At 50.3% G+C, this 19,135-nt stretch overlaps 1 protein-coding gene across 1 annotated transcript in view; it reads left to right on the top strand.

Moving 5' to 3' along the window:
- Positions 1-19,135, top strand: part of MYH10 (myosin heavy chain 10) — a 135,947-nt gene that overhangs the window by 89,612 nt on the left and 27,200 nt on the right. Inside the window, 11 exon segments of the mRNA XM_084761535.1 lie at positions 2,382-2,444; positions 9,395-9,588; positions 9,682-9,803; positions 11,227-11,296; positions 11,486-11,646; positions 11,937-12,045; positions 12,146-12,277; positions 13,698-13,904; positions 16,743-16,880; positions 17,280-17,403; positions 18,324-18,495. Coding sequence (XP_084617661.1) covers positions 2,382-2,444; positions 9,395-9,588; positions 9,682-9,803; positions 11,227-11,296; positions 11,486-11,646; positions 11,937-12,045; positions 12,146-12,277; positions 13,698-13,904; positions 16,743-16,880; positions 17,280-17,403; positions 18,324-18,495 — 1,492 coding nt within the window.

The following is a 19,135-nucleotide window of genomic DNA, read 5'->3' as shown; positions in this document are numbered from 1 at the left end:
GAAGACATGGGGTACAACTGTAGGAGTCAGGCCCACTGGACACCGTCCCTTACAGGGACCAGTCAGTCAAGGCGCTGTCTGAACACGCAGCAGCAAAGGCTCTGGGCCTCCCTTGTCCGCAGTTTCAGAGCGGGGCTGCTCTGCACTGTGATGTTAAGTCTTATGTCCATGGAATCTGAGAAACTAAACATGAAGTAAGAGAAAGGACTGGGCTCCGGTCATCCGAGGACCCTGCGGATAGAAAGGCCAGCACTGGAGAGGTGGCAGTGTGGAGGGATGTGGACCGTCCCAGAGGGGTGTGGCACCTGGTGCTGTCTGTCAGGAATCTGCCCATTCTGTCAAGATAATAGGGCTGCGGCAGAAAGGGTCAGGAAGCAGGAAATGAGGCTGGTGTGGGGCCAGGTTCAAGCCTAGTGGCCTGAGCCAGATGGAGGAGTATGCTTAGACAGGAGCTCCTCAGCAGGCTGTTCAGTCTAATGCAAATAAAGTGGCTTGTTTCCTGGGTAGACTGTGAAACCCCTGCAAGTGATGGAGGCAGGAGGCAGAAAGGAGTGCAGAGGGGAAAGAGCAGGGAAGCCTACAATGGCTCCAGAGCTAACAACTTAGTAAGAGAAGTTTAGCGTGCGGGGCTCACACACATCTGTAGCATGAACCAGGCCCTTTGATCGCCTTGTCTTTTCCTTGCCCAAATTGTCATGTGAGACCCTGGCTCAGTGCTTATCCTGTGTACACAGCCACGCTGGTGTTTCCACCTGACAGATGACCTGTAAGCGTGGAAGGCAGGCCCCTGCCCCTACCAAGCTTGTCGTGCGGGGAGGAGCCTGGGCAAACTGGAGCCGCCATCTTTTTTTCCAGCTCCCTGAGCTTCCTCCTCCCGTCCTCCCTTAGTCACAGATACTGGTAAGGGTCAGGTTTTAGAATCACAGATTGGGGAAGGTGGCGGGCGTGGTGCCTGCGAGGGGACCCAGACGGGGGTCTTATAGCTGGGACCACATGTGGAGAGTCTTTGCCTGCATCCTTGTGAGTGCCACTTAACCATTCTCCAAGCCTCAACACGTCCTTTCAACCTTGGCTGTCCGTATTTAGTCTCCTGCTCTGACCTTACAGGCTGCACTGTTTGCCCTGCTGCAGATCTGTGGCCTGGGTGCAGTGGCCACTCAGGTCAGAGTGGAATGAGAAGTCTTATCTTCCCCACGTTTGGTTTCACTCTGTTAGTGTCTGCTCTCTTGACAGTGTCACTGCTAGTAGGAAGTCCTGTTTGCCGCCAGTGTGGGTGGACATCTGGCCAAATCTGAGTGGCAGGAGATCTCAGGGGCCATGTACCACTGTAGAGCAGCGTGCAGGTGGAGGGGCAGTGCCAGGCCTGAGGACGGTGGGTCTCACACAGGCAGTGACAGGAAGTTAGGTAACAGAGCCAGAGTGGAGACGCATCGCTGTCTCTCAAGATGTAGAAATCTCAAGATGGGCTAAGAGGAACTTTTCCTTGGGGGAAAAAATGGCCCTGGTGAAACATAGGTATTTCCTTTTTGTGCCACTGAAATGCGAGAGCAGAAACAGCTGAGCTGACCATAGGTGGAGAATGTACAGTGCTTGCTGCCACCTCGCCTAAGAAGGTGGGCGGAGTCTTCCTTGAACTGAAGTCACTTTGTACTGAAATCCAGTTTGTGAGTTTCACACAGTTTCTCAAGGCCAAACCAAAAGCAGCAGAGGTCTTGACGGCAGCCCTGCCCTAGAGATTCATAGCGCCCTGTGCCCTGCTCTTACCCAAAGCTGTTGTGGGGATCTTTCAGCTGGCTGCATTGGAATCCATGCCCTCCCCCAATGCCCTGTATGCATATGAGCAGTAACAATTAAGATTGCATTGTTGTGTACATGTGCCCCCTGGTAATGGCATGATCAGAGCTTTAAAATTACTTTAATATTTGCTACAGCCGAACTGGAGTAGTTAACCAACCTTTTAGAAATTTGTACTTGAAATAAATTATGTTTCCAAAATCTGTACTGGAAATTTTGACAGTAACAGCCACTGAGTTTGCATTTATCTCAGCACTCTAATGCAACCGCAGTCTTGCCCTGATTTGCTAACTGCAAGACAGATTAATTAGTAAGTACCTCGTTACTCTTAAATACCACAAGTACGGCATGATGCTCACACCTGGTGCTGGGAAGTTTGCTCTTTTGAGTCAGCTTAAATTTATTATATAAAGAACTTTATCCAAATGCACAGATTCTTGAAACAGTAATTTTTGCATAGGCTCCGCCCGGGAGCAGCTACTTGGGTAGCCATTTCAGAGTTTACTTGTGATGTCAAATGTCTTCACACTAACGAAGTGTCTGTGTATCTGCTCTTCTGTCCTGTTCTCACTGTCTCTCTGCTTTAGAGATTCAGAATATTCAGAGAGCTTCTTTCTATGACAGTGTATCTGGTCTTCATGAGCCGCCAGGTGAATGTATACAGCCTGCAGGGCCTCCACACACAAGGGTCTTAAGGCCACAGGAGCAGGCGGTGGGGTGGGGGTGGCAGGGCGGCCTGGGAGGCGGGCTGGCCTGGGGGTTTGTGTGTGTTTTGCTCACAGGCCTGCATGAACGTCCCATTTCATGCTCCGTTTTATTATACTTCAAGGCAACCGTTTGAGTGCGTAAACAATTGAGTCGCTGCTGCCTACACATTGCTTCTTATTTTACGCATAGCACTTACAGCATTGCATATTAAAAGGCGTGCCACGGCCTTTTCCAGTTGTGCCATTGATACACACTCCTCCGAGAGAGCTGTTAGGAACTGCTCTGCTAAAGGAAGTCTCTTCTATCCCCAAACCGCTCCTAAGGAATTCTAAGAAGGACGTTTCTCTCTTTAAAACTACTACATCTTGTGAACAAATATTTGTGTTTACCCCAGGATTATTGTCACCGTTGCACCTTGGACTTGGTGTTATCTGGCTGTTGGCCTTTTCCTTTGAACTAGAGGCACAATGTAATGAATGGCCTTAGAATTTATACTTTGCTCTTGAAACTGACCTCTAAATGTTTAGATCTGTACTCTGTGTCCTTAGCCTTATTTTCAGATATATCCTAGCCATGACTGGAGGGTTCCCCAAAGCCCAGTATAATATGAAACTCACCTAGCCTTCCAATTGTTGTTTTTGTTTTGGATGAAATTGTCAAGTAGCAATATTTGAAGGTAAAGTCAGTTTCATCTCTTTAAAATGTGAGAATGCTGAAATCTGAACCCATCTCAGAAGTTACCTCTGAGAATGTTGCAGGGCTGTGTGTGCTGCTTTCCCCCATCGGGGTTGCCGCCCTCGGGCCTAGCTGACGCACAGTGAGAAAGCCAGCTGTGCAAGGTGCAGCAGCAGGGACGACCAGACTGTGTCAGACACAACTCAGCCCACAGAGAGAACACCTCAGAACTCGGAAAGAGGAAACCTATAGCTCCGTTCTCTTTGCTTTGGGGAGCAGTGAGGATGCCAAGAGAGGCGAGCTAAAGCAGTTTTTTGGATGCGTATGGTCTTAGGCTTGTGCTCTGTCAAAGGCTGGCATTTTGGGGAAAAGGCTAAGGCAGAAAGATCTCAAATTTGAGGTCAACATGGGCTGTACAGTGAGACCTGGTCTCAAAACAACGGAAAAATCAGCAATTAGTGTTTAGGACAGCCCCCAAGCAAAGTGCCCTCTCTGGAGGTCTCTGAAGGAAGAGTTGGGGCCTCTACTGATCATCTCCCCAGCACCTGGCAAGGGGAGGAGGACGTTGCTGGAGTGAGTCCCAATCCTAGACACCAGTGTCCACACGTGGCCGCTGCACTCCTGTGTGCCCTCACCAGGCATTTGTTTGTACTGGCAGAATCCAGCACAGAGACCCTCTCCGCTGACTTCATCTCAGCCATAGCATTAACCCTGTCCCTGCCTCGTGTCCTTCCTGTGCTGTGAAGTGGCTTCTGGTTGAGTTCCTTAACTGAAGTGGCAAAGGCATCAAACTCTGTTCTCTCAGAACCCACCCAGAACCCACCATGGGTATATATAGTCTTTGAATTTGTAAATATTCTACAGCAAGGTCTTTCCTCAAAGCCTGCTTATGGGTCTTAGAGACCCAGGATGAGAGGTTTGGAGGTGAAATGTGAGTGGCTGTATTTCCAGTGCTCTCTGTAGAGACAGCAACACTGTGTCTAGGCGGCAGAGCGTGGGTACCCGTAAGGGAGTCCTGCCAGTGCGGAGCTTCCAAGTGTGTTTGTGGCCAGGGCTACATAGACCCTGCCTCAAAAGCAAAACAAAACGCAAATGTAGTCAAAGTATTGGGGAAATAAGTTTTCAAGCTTTGAGGATAAAAAATGAAACTAGGGCAGAGAGGTAACAAAAATCACCATAGAGCTCATGGGAAGGAAGGAAGGACTGGGCGTGCCGACAGCGAGCGTGGAGGCCCTGCGGCTGCAGCCCCCACTGTGGCCCCGAGAGAGCATGGAGGCCCTGCAGCCGCAGCCTCCACTGTGGCCTGCACGTATTGTGGAAGTCCAGATTTCTGAAGGCACATTGAGTGAGCAAAGAGTTCTCAGAGTTGGATTCTAATCTGCTTTGGCACTGATTGATCCAGACGTGACCTCCACATACAGTACCATTTAGCTTTTGAGCCACACGTGTGTTAGATTGCAACTATCAGATCTAAAAAGGTACCAGGAGAGGAAAAAAAATAACAGAAAATGTGGGAAGTGCGGTGCAAGGATTTCCCCACCACTTTCGGTCCTGCAGAGAAAGTCTTGAGATACGGTAGCAGCTATTAACTCAACTGAGAGTCAGACATGCGTTAATTTAGGGGGAAAGCTTTAGCCACGCTTAAAACATGACAGTGAGGATTTTCTGACTGCAGAAGCGATCTCTTTCCTGTTCTTTTTCAGTAAGGCATCAGAAGAGCTCTAGTGGGGCTGCTGTGACCCCAGCAGGCAGGCTGTGGCAGCAGGCTCGCAGGGCCAGCCTGTGCGGCACAGTGAGCGGAAGCCCGCTTAGCAAGCAGAGGAATGACGCGCAGTGCGCATCTATCCAGCGCCTGCAGGGCTGGTCTAAGTGCCATCTTGGGGTTTGGGTTTGGGTCTGTCCCACATCTGTGTACTTAGTTAAATCTCATTATTTTCAGGGAATGGGCACTGTTGCTGCTGTTGCTTAATACGCTTAGCTTGGGTTCTCTCACCAGTTGACGGCTCATGAAGGAATATCAGTCAGGTACTTGATCTGGCCTGACTGACGCTTAACAAGGACACTTGGCTGTCAGGGTCAGTGGGAGCGTGGGACACACCCAAGTGGTTTTTGTTGGTTGGGGTTTTGCGGGGGTTGGTTTTGGTTTGGGGTTTTTGTTTTATGTATGTTTGTGACAGTCTCTACATAGCCCTGGCTATCTCAGATTCACTGTGTAGACCGGGTTGGCCTTGAACTCAGAATTCTGCCTCCCGAATTCTGGGACTAAAGGTGTGTGCCGCCACCACACCCATCACACCCTAGATCTTGATGCTCAGGCGTGTGCAGTTGCTGTGGCTGTAGCTGCAGCTGCTTTAATTATGAACTGTCTATTTTCTTGGCCTTTTTTGCTTTTGTTTTTGGGTTTTTTTTTTAAGATCAAGCCCACATTAATTCATACTGTCCCCAGGGTCAGCTGATAGGCAAGTCAGCACCGGTGTCAGCATGAATCCTGGCCCCTCCCTGACAGGAAGAGGCCTGTGAAGGTAGCCAAAGTGAGAAGAGAGGCTTCCACAGCTGCTGAGGAGGCAGGGAGAGGCATTTCCCATCGGTTCTGTCACTTAGTGCTGGGGGTGAGAAAGATTGCTGTCTCCTTACGTCACCTGATCTTTTCAATATCTTTCCTTCCTGAAATTTTCCCAAAAAGTTTCTAGCTCTGCTAAAATGATTGTAACAGATTGGCTCTAACCACCAATCGGACACTGGCTGTAAATCTGTAATTGCTGTGGAGATGCCCTGAAGATGTGGTGTTTGATGTTGTTCCTGGGATCTCACAGCAGTTAAGTCTTCTGTTGCTGAAGGGTCTGCAGGGCCCCTGAGGCTTGCCTGCCTCCTGGAGGCCCGTGCCAGGAGAGGGTAGTGTCCTTAGCCACCCTTGCCCGGCTCTTACAATGGGCAGTGAACAGATTTCCTCCTTTGTCATTTATGAGCTACAGTGAATCTCAAATACTTCACAAAGTGTAGGAAGCACTAATATTTTTGCCATATTGGAACAACTTTGAAAACATGTTGTTCCTCCTTGCCCCTTAGGTTGCCTCCACAGGAAGACCCAGTTAAGAACCCTGGCTCTAGACCACATCACCTTTTATAAAAAAACTGGTGATAGCGGTTCTAGGGTGCGATAGAGATTTTTTTTTGTAATTATGAATATAAAACCCCTCTAATTTCTGGCTGTTCAAGTCTTATAGGGCAGTAAGTTGTAGTGCAAAACCCTAGAACTGTTTGTAACGTTCTAGGGAGCGACACCCTGGACCCAGGTGCCCACCTCCAGCCCTGGCGAGGCCTGGCAAAGGGCTGGCGCCGCTTGCAGCAGCTTGTGTGGCTCTTGTGTCTGAATTTTCTGCCTTTCTCTGTTTCTGTTCTCATCATTCCCATAAGAAAGGACCCTTCTAAGATAGACATTTATCTGAGTCGTGTTTTTGAAATGAAATCATACATTTAGTGGTGTGCTCCGGCCCTCTAAATGGATTTCCTGGGGTGTTTCTCTGTTGCGCATAAGACAATAGAGAACTCAGTGGTGGGACCCAACCCTGAGTTGGTAAAAAAAAAAAAAATAGCCCGAAAGTCTCGAGCATCAAGTTTTGGTAAACCTGAGTAATTTTAAAGAGTAATCAGAACTATTGAGTTTGAAAGGAGGCTGATGGCGGTAGAGCTTTTGATTATTGGCCCTGCCCTGGACCCCCGCAGCATGCAGAGTTAAAGAAGCTCCCCACCACTAGCCCACCGCAAAGCTAACGGGATCAGATCCCTGGAAAGTACCCGTGGCACCATCTCTTTTGTGGTTAGTGATAATTTGTTCTTTGGGCAAACTGTGTTCCACCAGTAGCTGTTTATTAAATAGCTACTAGGTACCCAGCACATGCTCTGGCCTGCACTGGAGTGAGCAGTGCTCTCCTTGGGACAGATGGGGGTAAGGAGTGGACCAGTGTTGTCCCTGTCTGTCCCCGGCCTCCTGGCCATGTCCTCTTTCTCCTTTTCCACCTGGAGAGTGGTCCTGGGTGCTCATCTGTTTCCCCGGCCAGCTTACCAATCCCGTTACTTGAATACCTTGCTGACAGTTGTTTACCTTTGTTCCAACTTCCCTCTCACAGCAGCAAGCCGCAGCACTCAGCCTGCCCTTGGTGTCCTGTCTCCACTTCAGAGGCTCACAGGCGTCTCACGTACAGAACTGAGGCCCTTTCTACCCCGCCACAAGCCCACTTCCCTCCCACCTTGCCATGATCTCAGCCCACAGCCGCTCGCCTGGGAGCTGTCCTTGGCGCATCTCCTTTTCATATTGAGTTGGTGATGCAGGCACAGCAGATCCCGCCATGAGACTATGACTCCTCTTAGCTGTCTGCTCTGGATACGGCTCAGGAATTCCGACCTCTCTGCCTTTGTGGTGTCTGCGCACGGTGCCTCCTCGGCATTCCCTGCCTTTGTCTCCCTATTGTCTCATCCTTAGTCTTAACATATTAAACAGCAATGACCAGAGAAGGAGATCTCTTAACTGCATCTATCTCTCAGCATCGTGCAGTTTTCTCTCACTGAATTTCCCACTTTGATTTAAATATATTTAAAAATGTACTTTGTTCTTTAATTAATGCATGCATTAAGAATGTTACTAGCAGGTGTTACAAGTCTGCATGGGAGCAGATGCAATATTATACAAACAGACATGACAGGCACTTCATAGGAGCTTGTAGAGGACAGAGGTACCCTGACATCCGGATGGGGAGAATTGCATGGACCTGGTGACTGAGTGCTCGGTAGCCAGGCGTATGTAGTTTAAGCTCATAGATGACGTCACTTGGCTGAGAGATGGCTGGAGAAAAGAGGACTGCCATCTGTGCGCACGCCTGGCCACACGCTAGAAGGATTCTCACATGAGTTTAGGTCCCTAGAGAGCACATGATAGACAGGATGGGCGGTGGGAGGGGAAGAAGGGTGCGCTGGAGGAGCTCGGGGCAGCATCCATTGCCGTGCAGGGGGCGGGGTGGGGTTTAACCTGGGCAGTACTGGCTGGGACAGGCAGAAGTGGGCTGGAAGCCACTGGCCGAGCACTGGGAGGATAGTAGATGGAGGTGACAAGTGGCAAACGTGAACTCTAGAGAGAAGCAGGGCTCTGGTGATGCAGAAGTGGAGTGACAGGAAGTTGAGGGAGGCTCCTCATGCGCAGGATGGGAAGGGGGGCGGTGGCTGCAAGTGACCATGACACCAGAGCACAAGCACAGGGAGTTGGTGGCTTCCGGGGAGCCACTTACGTGCGTGGGTGTGGGAGCCACACAGCTCCTCCTCATGCCACACCCGCCTCGAGGGCACTTTTTTTTTTACCCCTGGACCAGGAGCTCCTCTTCTTAGAAAGCTCCCTGGGAGTCGGGAGTCGGCTGTGATCTTGCACACTGAGCCCCACCTGGGGTCAGACCCCCACAGAGAAATAGAGTATCAATGACGACGGCTCGGTTCATGCTCTGATTTCTTTTCCAGTGTTTCAGGAAAGCACATGGCATCTTATGCAGCAGACATGCTAGTGGCCGGTGCGCTTTTCCAGTCTCCTCATTAGGGTCTGTTGTATAAACACCATCTGCTCTCTGGTTTGGGGTGTCGGAGGAGGAGGTTCACTCAGTGGCTTGCAGGCGTCTCTGTCCCATTTTGTGCTTTTGCGTTACTTGCACTTTGAGGAGACGGCTGACACTCACATTGCTCAAAATTGAGGTGATGTCATACTTGTGCGTTGCTCCTCAGGCTCAGATAGATGGCTTTCTTATGAGTGTGCTGACTCAGCATAGCTCCGGTCCCCCTGCCCTGAGTGGAGCTGTCCACACACTTGCCTCCTGGAAGACTCCACCCCCCCCCCCCCCCCGCATCAGTTTGTATCAATAATGCCAGCCAGAGATCCTTCCATTTATTTGCCCAGTAATGGCGGATCTCACAGGCACACTTAGCAGACAGTAGGTCCCCTGGGCAGGGCAAGGCACCCGCCCCAGTGTGGCAAGCGGGACTTGTGTGGGGCACTGCAAAATCCTGCCGTATCCGTGTGTGGCTGTTAGCGCCTCAGCTTGTGCACTGTCGGAATGTGCTGACTGCCTTTCCTAGACGGCACCTCTCACCATCCGTTCACAAGCTTGCGCTGCTGGATTGTCACTGTCTCTCGCGCCCCCTCAGCCGCGAGGGTCACAGCCGTCTCCTCTCCTCTCCCCAGTGGACCGCATTGTAGGTCTGGATCAGGTCACTGGGATGACTGAGACAGCTTTCGGCTCTGCGTACAAAACCAAGAAGGGCATGTTCCGGACCGTGGGGCAGCTCTACAAAGAGTCCCTCACCAAGCTGATGGCAACCCTCCGAAACACCAACCCCAACTTCGTTCGCTGCATCATTCCAAATCACGAGAAGCGGGTGGGTATGTGCGAGGCAGAGCGCATGCGTGTGCTCAGTTGCCGGGGCCAGGCTACCGTGGTTAAACTAGAAAACTGTTGTTTGCTCGACCAGGCCGGAAAACTGGACCCACACCTGGTGCTGGACCAGCTCCGCTGCAATGGTGTCCTGGAAGGGATCAGGATCTGTCGCCAGGGCTTCCCCAACCGCATCGTCTTCCAGGAGTTCAGGCAGAGGTATGGCTGACTCGCCTGCTGTCTGTGCGTCCAGGCTTACCTTGGCGCAAATGAAAATGCTGGTATGAGGAAGCTTTTCCTTTGCTCCCTGCCGAGGGAGATGCTGATTCTCCTGCTGTACAAAAAAGCATCTTCTTCCAAGGGCTGAAGGGCAGAAGTTAGCCATGCAGTGAGCCATGCAGCAGCAAACCTAAGTCTCTTGATATATATATATATATGTATGTATATTGGTTTTTTTGAGACAGGCTTTCACTGCGTAGTCCTGACTGTCCTGGACTCACTTTGTAGACCAGGCTGGCCTCAAACTCACAGAGATCTGCCTGCCTCTGCCTCCTGAGTGCTGGGATTAAAGGCGTGCATCCCTACCACCAGGCTTAATATATTTTTTTAAACATGTATTTTAATAATAGATGAGTAGTATATGTTAAAATACAAATTTAAAAATTTAATCCTCCAGTAAGGATTCCTGAAAATATTTTAGGATGTTTCCATCTGTTTTTTAGTAAATGAATCCATGTGAGTATAAATTTTCTGTGTGGGTCTGGGTCTGGGTCTGGGTCTATGTGTACAATGGCAGATCTTTAACAAGAATAGATAAAGTAATAGATTAGAAAACAATTAAAATAAAAGCAAAGGAGCTGAGCTTGGTGGGCACACAGTAGAGACTGCTGGGGCACACTGTGAAAAGCTTTATTGAGTGTTTCTCTCTAAAGCTGCTAACTCAGTTGCTTTTCTCCCTTTTTCTTCTGGGAAGCAGATTTCAAAATAGTTCCACTGTTGATCCATAAAATAATTAGGGGCTTCCAGGTCAAAAAAGGGTCCCTCACGGCTTTAACTATTCCTCACCCTCCGTGTCTCAGAAGAGTCAACTCAAGAAGCTGTTGAGTCCTGGGTGTCGTCAGGAAAGCCACTGTTAGGAGCCCACTGCCTAGTGGCGAGTCACTTTCTACTGCTGGAAAAAGGCTGCGTAATGGCACCTGGGATACCGGGTTACAATGGCCGCTTTTCTGCTGCAGGATCTTCTAACTGACAGCTCAGTAGCATAGACACACCCAGACGGCGCCTGCTGAAGGCCACCCTGTTAACCTCTGGAGTTCTAAATAGAAGCTTATGGACGTTGCTCTTATAGTCTTTTCTAGTGTCTGATAAATGCTTACAAGCTGAATAGTTGAAAAGTACAAAGTGCCAAATCCTCTTATCTTAAAGATGTGGACATTTGTGGGAAATGAACGAAAATGAAGGTTTTCAATATTTGATTCTTCTCTGCCGGACACCTAAGCCTATGCTTTCATCTGAGAGAATTCACCTCGTTTTCCTTCCACTTCTAAGTAGGAACTGGGCCTGCAAAAAGCCCGGGATATCACCTGCTCTGCTCTCAATGTGTGTACTGCCAATCAGTATTTCTACCTTTTTCTTTCTCCAGATATGAGATCCTAACTCCCAATGCTATTCCTAAGGGCTTCATGGATGGCAAACAGGCCTGCGAGCGAATGGTAAGATTTCTTTTTTTGTTTTGGTTTTTTATGATAGGGTCTCTATTGTGTGTCCCAGAGATCGGCCTGCCTCTGCCTCCCAAGTGCTGGGATTAAAGACGTGCACCACCACATCTACATGATGACGATGATGACAATGATGACAACCACTTTCCTATAGCAAAAGTAAACAGTCTCCTCCTCTCTCAGATCCGGGCTTTAGAACTGGACCCAAACCTGTACAGAATTGGACAGAGCAAGATATTTTTTCGAGCTGGAGTTTTGGCACACTTAGAAGAAGAAAGAGATTTAAAAATCACAGATATCATCATCTTTTTCCAAGCTGTATGCAGAGGCTACCTAGCCAGGAAGTAAGTGGCTATGTGAACCCAGCATCTCTGATGCATAGTCTTGGGCTGGGCATTGTGTTTGTATCCATGATGCAAGTGGGCTCGAGACGGGCAGGCTCTGTCCTTGTGGGCCGTGCATTCCCATGGGAGCGGCATGTGGAGGAGCCAGATGCACATCCCAAAAGGAAACCACAGGGTTGGAGCTCTGCTTCTCCAAGGCCCTGGGGGAGCCGTCCCTGAGGGACGTTTGCCTTGAGGCCGGCTTCCCTTGAGCAGCTATGAGCAGCACTCTCCTTACTATTGTCCTGCAGGGCCTTTGCCAAGAAGCAGCAGCAGCTGAGTGCCTTGAGGGTCTTGCAGCGGAACTGCGCGGCGTACCTGAAGCTGCGGCACTGGCAGTGGTGGCGTGTCTTCACGAAGGTGGGCTGGTCCAGGTGGTCCTAACGCCTCTCTGTGTGGAGGCCTCGGAGCAGCAGGGGTGGGGCTGAGCTGTCCTGACGACCTGTTTCCCTGGTCCCAGGTGAAGCCTCTCCTCCAAGTGACCCGCCAGGAGGAAGAGCTCCAGGCAAAAGATGAGGAGCTGCTGAAAGTGAAGGAGAAGCAGACGAAAGTGGAAGGGGAGCTTGAGGAGATGGAGAGGAAGCACCAGCAGGTGTGTGCGCCCACTCCGCACCCCACAGCGCCCTGACTTCGTGTCCGGCCGTGCCCACCGCATCAGCCTGTTAGGGCAGGTTTTCCCTCACTTTCTAAAGTTACAGCAACACTGGGCCTTATGGCTTAGATTGATGTAAGTTCAAATCAGCCTCAACTCCCGCACATCCTTGGTCTCACGCTCTGGGCACTAAGCAGGTCATGGTGCTGTGACACTTGTGTTGGGCCCTCTGTAGGATGGGACTCCCAGAGCTGCGTGCTCATGTCTGCTTGTGAGGAAAGAGGAAAGTAAAGGCAGTGTGGCTGAGCGGGGCCCCTCTGCGGGAACTTGGAAAAGCTCTGACAGGAACAGCATCAGTGTTGAAGGCCAAGAATGTCACCTGATATGTAACAGGCATTAGAAGTTCCCAAGAACTTTGTTGGAGCTTTTTGTTTGCTTGTTTTAGTGTTTTGATTTGATTTGGGCTTTTGTTTGTTTGGTTTTTGGTTTTTTGTTTTGGTAGAGTCCCACTTTGTAGCCCAGGCTAGCCTCAAACTCATGGCAATCCTCCTGCTTCCGCCTCCCAAGTGCTGGGATTATAGGCTCATGCCACTGCCCCTGGAACCTTCTAACACTTTAATGTTCCTATCTATCAGTCCTTCCTAACTTCATGGACAAACTAATTATTCAAGGGGTGAGACCTTTGTATTTATTGTTCAAGATAAATTAGGACAATAGAAAATAAAAATATTTTCATATAGTTTATGCATATGCACATACATACGAAGCATACTTGATATTTTTGCCAGACAGGCTGTTTGTTTTGAGGCAGGGTCTGTCTATGTACCCTTGGCTATCCTGAACACAGAGCTCCTGCCTGTGTGTTTGGTGTCCTTAGCCTGCTATGGCTGAGGCAGCAGGCACTGACTGCTGAACCTGTTCAGTCTCTCTGGTGCCTGCACTCTGGGAGTCACAGCGGCCCTGGGCCCTGTGGTGTGGAACAGGACAGTCTGGGGTGCACGCAGGAGTCAGGCCCTGGGCCCTGTGGTGTGGAACAGGACGATCTGGGGTGCACGCGGGAGTCAGGCCCTGGGCCCTGTGGTGTGGAACAGAACGATCTGGGGTGCACGCGGGAGTCACACCCTGGGCCCTGTGGTGTGGAACAGGACAGTCTGGGGTGCACGCGGGAGTCACACCCTGGGCCCTGTGGTGTGGAACAGGACAGTCTGGGGTGCACGCGGGAGTCACGGCCCTGGGCCCTGTGGTGTGGAACAGGACAGTCTGGGGTGCACGCGGGAGTCACGGTGGCCCTGGGCCCTGTGGTGTGGAACAGGACGATCTGGGGTGCACGCGGGAGTCACACCCTGGGCCCTGTGGTGTGGAACAGGACAGTCTGGGGTGCACGCGGGAGTCACGCCCAGGGCCCTGTGCTTGCTTTCAGCTGCTGGAGGAGAAGAACATCCTTGCAGAGCAACTACAAGCCGAGACCGAGCTCTTCGCCGAGGCGGAGGAGATGAGGGCGCGACTCGCCGCCAAGAAGCAGGAGCTGGAGGAGATCCTCCACGACCTGGAGTCCAGGGTGGAGGAGGAGGAGGAGAGGAACCAGCTCCTCCAGAGCGAGAAGAAGAAAATGCAAGCCCACATCCAGGTGCCTGGCGCGGCTCTTATGCTCGGGTCTGTTAAGCATGCGGAATGCCATGTCTCCTGAGAATGGGTCATGTGTACCAATCGATCGTTCATTTGAACCACAGATTGAACAAGTTTTCTGCAAACATAGGTTTATTATTTTAAGTAGGAATCCTTTGTGTCCCAGTGATAGCGTCTTACAATGTGGAGAGACAGTCAGAAGCCGCCCAGGCTCTGGAGCGCTCCATGGAGCTTAGGTGGTTCTTTATGTCGTCACAGTGATGTCATGGGTATCTCCTGACTGGCTTATGAACAGTGTGCAGCGCTGGGGGAGAGCATCAGCCCGTCCCTGGTACCTTAAAGTATAAGCTCTAGTCACAGAGCACTCTGTACCTGGTGAATGCCGAGACCCTCGCACACGGACATCCCCCTTCTCCTGGCTGCACCACTGCAGCTTCCTGGGCCGGCACCAAACCTTCCTGTGGGAACGTTTCTCCCTTAACATTCCTACCACACAGCTCGTCTTGGCAAAGCACAACCAGATGTTTGTCAAAGCAACCACTGGCACCATATTGTTTCCTCAGCACTCCTATACAAAGTCAGCCAGACACTCCATTCTTCAGACAGTTTCAGGTATTCTGTGAGTTAGAGCATCCCAAAAGCTGTACAGAGATTGGCTCCGTAGCAATCCTAAGCTGAGGTTTAATGTGAAAGATAAATCAGTATTCACAAATAGGGTATTGTCAGGCCTTAGCAGTTCTGTTCAGATGTGAGTTAAAATGTGCTTATTTCAATAAATAGTGTATCCAATCAGAACTACATATACCTAAGCATTTTTTATATATGAATTAGTGCGTCTTCCTGTGGAGCTATCTCACCAGCCTTGTGGCATATATATATGCACACACATATATATATCATGCGTGTGTGTGCGTGTGCATGTGTGTGCACGCTCACACTCGTGCTTCTGTGGTTAGAGCACAGTTTGCAGGAGCCGAGTCTCCCTCCGCGGCTGTGTGGTCCAGGGCTAACCAGGCCTGGGCACCGGCACCTTCGCCCACACGGCCTTCTCCCTATATTTTTATACTAGATTTTAACCACTTCATATGAAATGCTTGCATTTCTTTAAACATTCATGTTTCTTTATTTAAAACACAAATATGTCCCTGTGCCAGCAGTTAGCTTCCTGCTGTTTTTTTCATGATGTGAGGTCCATATTCTCCTAAATAAACATAAACTTAAAGGTTTGTTTGTTTACTATGTACACAGTGCTCTGCCTGCATGTACACCTGCATGCCAGAAGGAGGGCACCAGATCACAGTATAGATAGTTGTGAGCCACACTGTGGCTGCTGAGAATGGAACTAGGGTCCTCTGGAAGAGCGGCCAGTGCTCTTAACCTGAGCTATAAACGTGAGCTTTAATTTACTATCTTGTGACCTGAATTCATTCATGTACAATCTAAAATTACTTATGGCACTATGATATTACTAGGTGGTGTGCTTTCTTTTCTCTTGTGGGATGTCAGAGATTCCAAATTGACTACATGGCCGGGGAGCCCCATTTGGACCCCTTGCATCGTCTGGCTTTGCTCTAGCTAGCGCTGCCTTTACATGCGATTTTGAAGATGAGTTTCTTGGTGTTAGCATCAATATGACTGATAGAAAGTGTAGGGCACTTAGGTCCTCTGCCCCGCCCCTTCCTACGCCCATTGTTTTCCATGACTTGTTTGAAACTGCACACAGACTCACTTATTCACTGAAATCACACTGAGCATATTGCTGTGTTTTGCCACCTTATGAATGAGCAGTGCACAAATGTAGTTAGCAAAAGCGAGGCAGTGGGAAGACGGCCGGGATGCAGGGAGAAGTCAGCAATCCAGAGATCCAAGGAGACCTAAGGGGCCGCCAGTCATAGCCCACGAGGTTCATGGACTCAGACTCAAGCAAACAAATTTGTTAAAGGGCCTTTTTTTTTTTTTAAGAGATGTAGCCTGAAGGGTTTTCAGATGAAATAGCATGCTTGGGATTTGCTTTCGGATAAGCCAAAGAAAAAGGAAGAAGGTGGAAGTCCCAATGCAGGAGGCAGGCCATGAGGTGATTCCTGTTATGCACGCACTTCAGGGTGCGCGGATGTTCACTGTGCCCTTGAAGAGATGCTTGGAGCTTTTGGAATAGAGGTCACCTTTACACCTCACAAGATTCATGCAGAAATTCACCATAAGTAGAACCTTTAAGCACAGTTACTCTTGGGTTAATGTGTGCAACCACACCCACTGTTAACACGTTAATTATCATATCTGATAATATAGACTCTGAATAGATAAGCAGGTTACAGTGAGAACATGGACGCACTCAGCTCCACTCGGGTTTGTGACACGCTTGAGGCTGCAGGTGCACCTGAGTGTTTGGTGCAGGGCCGCCGTCACTTTCCTGTTTCCTCTGTTGCTCATCGTTGCTGTACGGCATGAATTTCAGTTGCTCCATGTTGTACCTCTTCGCAAATGGACCACAGCTTGATTGCCAAAGCCTTTCTGCAGCATGCTCATAGTTTCCTGGTGGTAACACATCCCAGGCTGGCCTGCAACTCAGCCGCCTCAGTGCTGGAATTACAGCCATTGCCGCTGCCCCAGCTCATTGGTTTTGAGGTTTTGGGGCGGGGGTTTGTCCAAATCACCCCCATGGTTTCCCACGGTTGTGTTTGCAGAGCTTGCCATGTTGGGTTGACCCAGTTTATACCTTAACATGTGGAGGCGCCTATGTCTGCCTCCTGCTTGCAAACGCAGCGCAGGCGTGTCGTTTTTCCTGTGTGCCTGTGTGGCGGAGCAGCTGGGAGGGCTGACGGGAGCTTTGCCTCGCCAGGACCTGGAGGAGCAGCTGGATGAGGAGGAGGGGGCCCGGCAGAAGCTGCAGCTGGAGAAGGTGACGGCAGAGGCTAAAATGAAGAAGATGGAGGAGGAGGTGCTGCTTCTGGAAGACCAGAATTCCAAGTTCATCAAAGTAAGGCCACTTCCGTCGGCGCGGCTGCCGGGCGCACCCTGAGCGCGGCACCGGAGAGGGCCAGGGATTGCTGGAGACAGTTCGACTTGCACTTGCTTCCTGTGTAAACCTTCCTGTCTAGAGTTCTGAAGACAGATACCATTCAGCCAAATGTCCTTAACAACCTTTTCCACCCTGTCCCCTCTGTGCCACTGGTAGCGTATCTGGGCTCTGAGCACCAGGCAGCACCAGGCAGCCACAGGAGAGTGCCTAGCTACCCTGGGAAGAGACAGCCCACCGCAGCAGTGGGGCCCCAGTTACCCACTTTTTCTCGCCTCAGAAAAGATGTTCAGAGTAATCCCAAACCCAGGCTGTAATTTCTTGTATCTTTTCTAAAGTAGATTTTTTTTTTCTACTTAGGAAAAGAAGCTGATGGAAGAGCGCATCGCTGAGTGCTCCTCTCAGCTGGCTGAGGAGGAGGAAAAGGCGAAGAACTTGGCCAAAATCAGGAACAAGCAAGAAGTGATGATCTCGGATTTAGAAGGTCAGTGTCAGCTCAGAGGTGCTCAGGACAATAGTGGGGCGCAGGCATGGTGACTGCTTACAATGAGGGGTCACTGTTCACACAGACCCTCACAGTCACATCACTTAGTGCTCGGAGGAATGGATAGGATGGTTTTCTTTTGGGGTGGTTTTTTTTAACTTGCCTTTGATGGACATTCTGGGCATTTGATCTAAACACTGCACGAATGTGCCCAGGGGACACCTCACAAAGGCAGTGGCCAATGGCCGAGCCTCGCGGGACAGAGCTGAAACCGGAGAGCAGCAGTGTCAGCAACTCTGGCAAAAGTGATGTCAGCATTGAGATGGCTGCAAAAGAAAAGCCAGACGCTGTGAAGGGCAGGTAGACCTGTCCTTGGTCAAGCAGCTACTGAGTGCCATCTGCCCAGGCCCTCCCTGCAGGGTGTACCCACTAGCTTTCTCTAATGCTTAATTTTACAACGGGGGAAAATGCACTTGTGTGTTGTGTTTCCGATGATATAGATCAAAGATGGAATGTCGGTGTAAACTGATTTTCCTACATTACTCTGCCCATGACTACGGCCTTATAGCAGAGAGACTGGGAAAACAGATGTGAGGCCTCCTGGTCTGCTCTCACCTGTACTTCTTGGGGTTAGGGTTAGAGTCGGGCAGTGGCCGGGTAGCCCACCCCTGTTAGCTCCCTCCTAGTTGTGGGTACCGTGATGGTGTGAGGCACACCCAAACATCTTGGCTCTTAACAGCGTGGACTCACTTTTTAAAAAGGGGGACATCTTTGGACAATACCCAATCTCTCTTTCCACCCACTCATCCACCGCCCCCCACTTATCCTGGTAGACCTTAGGTGACCAAGCTCTTGCCTCGGTCATCAAGGCAATGACCACATCCATCCACTGTGTGCTCTGCTTCTGTCTTGCCTTACAGAGCGCTTGAAGAAGGAGGAGAAAACTCGACAAGAACTGGAAAAGGCCAAACGGAAACTGGACGGGGAAACCACTGACCTGCAGGACCAGATCGCCGAGCTCCAGGCGCAGGTCGATGAGCTCAAACTCCAACTGGCCAAGAAGGACGAGGAGCTTCAGGGGGCGCTGGCCAGGTGTGGGCCAGCACACCCGGGGAGCCAGCGGGGCGGGCAGGCCTGGTTCCTGCGGCGTGGCCCATGTTGAGCATAGGAGAGCCCCAGGGAACGAGACGTGCTTATGACAAGCTCATGGGAGCCCCACTGTTATATTGTCAGAGCACCAAGGCTTCATAACCCATTGCCAATGTTTAGACTGACAAATGATTGTCACATCTCAATCCTGGGAGAGTCACACCAAAGAGCAAGGTCCTTTACCCCACTAAATGCCTTCTGTATGTTACATATTAGTTTCCATGTGTTTTGTAACTTTGGAGGAGGAAAGAACATTGTGGAACTATTTCCTCTTTTACCCCATGATCTGGTGTCCAAGCCATTTGCAATATTGAAGCCATTCGAGCACTTACTTCTCTCTAGTTTGTCATTTTAGCTACCTGGCTGCATGGTCTTGGAGTTTAATTTATAACATATTTTAATTAAAAACAACTTGTGCGGGGACTGGAGAGGTGACACCGCTGGCAGGGAGTACATGCCTACCATGCACAAAGACTCAGGTCTGAGTGTATAATCCTGTACAACCCCAGCAGGTAGAGGCGGGGCAGGGGAGGGGAGGAGTCCATCGTCATCCCCATCTCCGTAAGACACCCATGGCTCACAT

This window comes from Acomys minous (genome assembly GCF_964271855.1).
Source record: "Acomys minous genome assembly, chromosome: 16".
Lineage (NCBI taxonomy): Eukaryota > Metazoa > Chordata > Mammalia > Rodentia > Muridae > Acomys > Acomys minous.
This window is presented reverse-complemented; position numbering and strand designations above follow the sequence as displayed.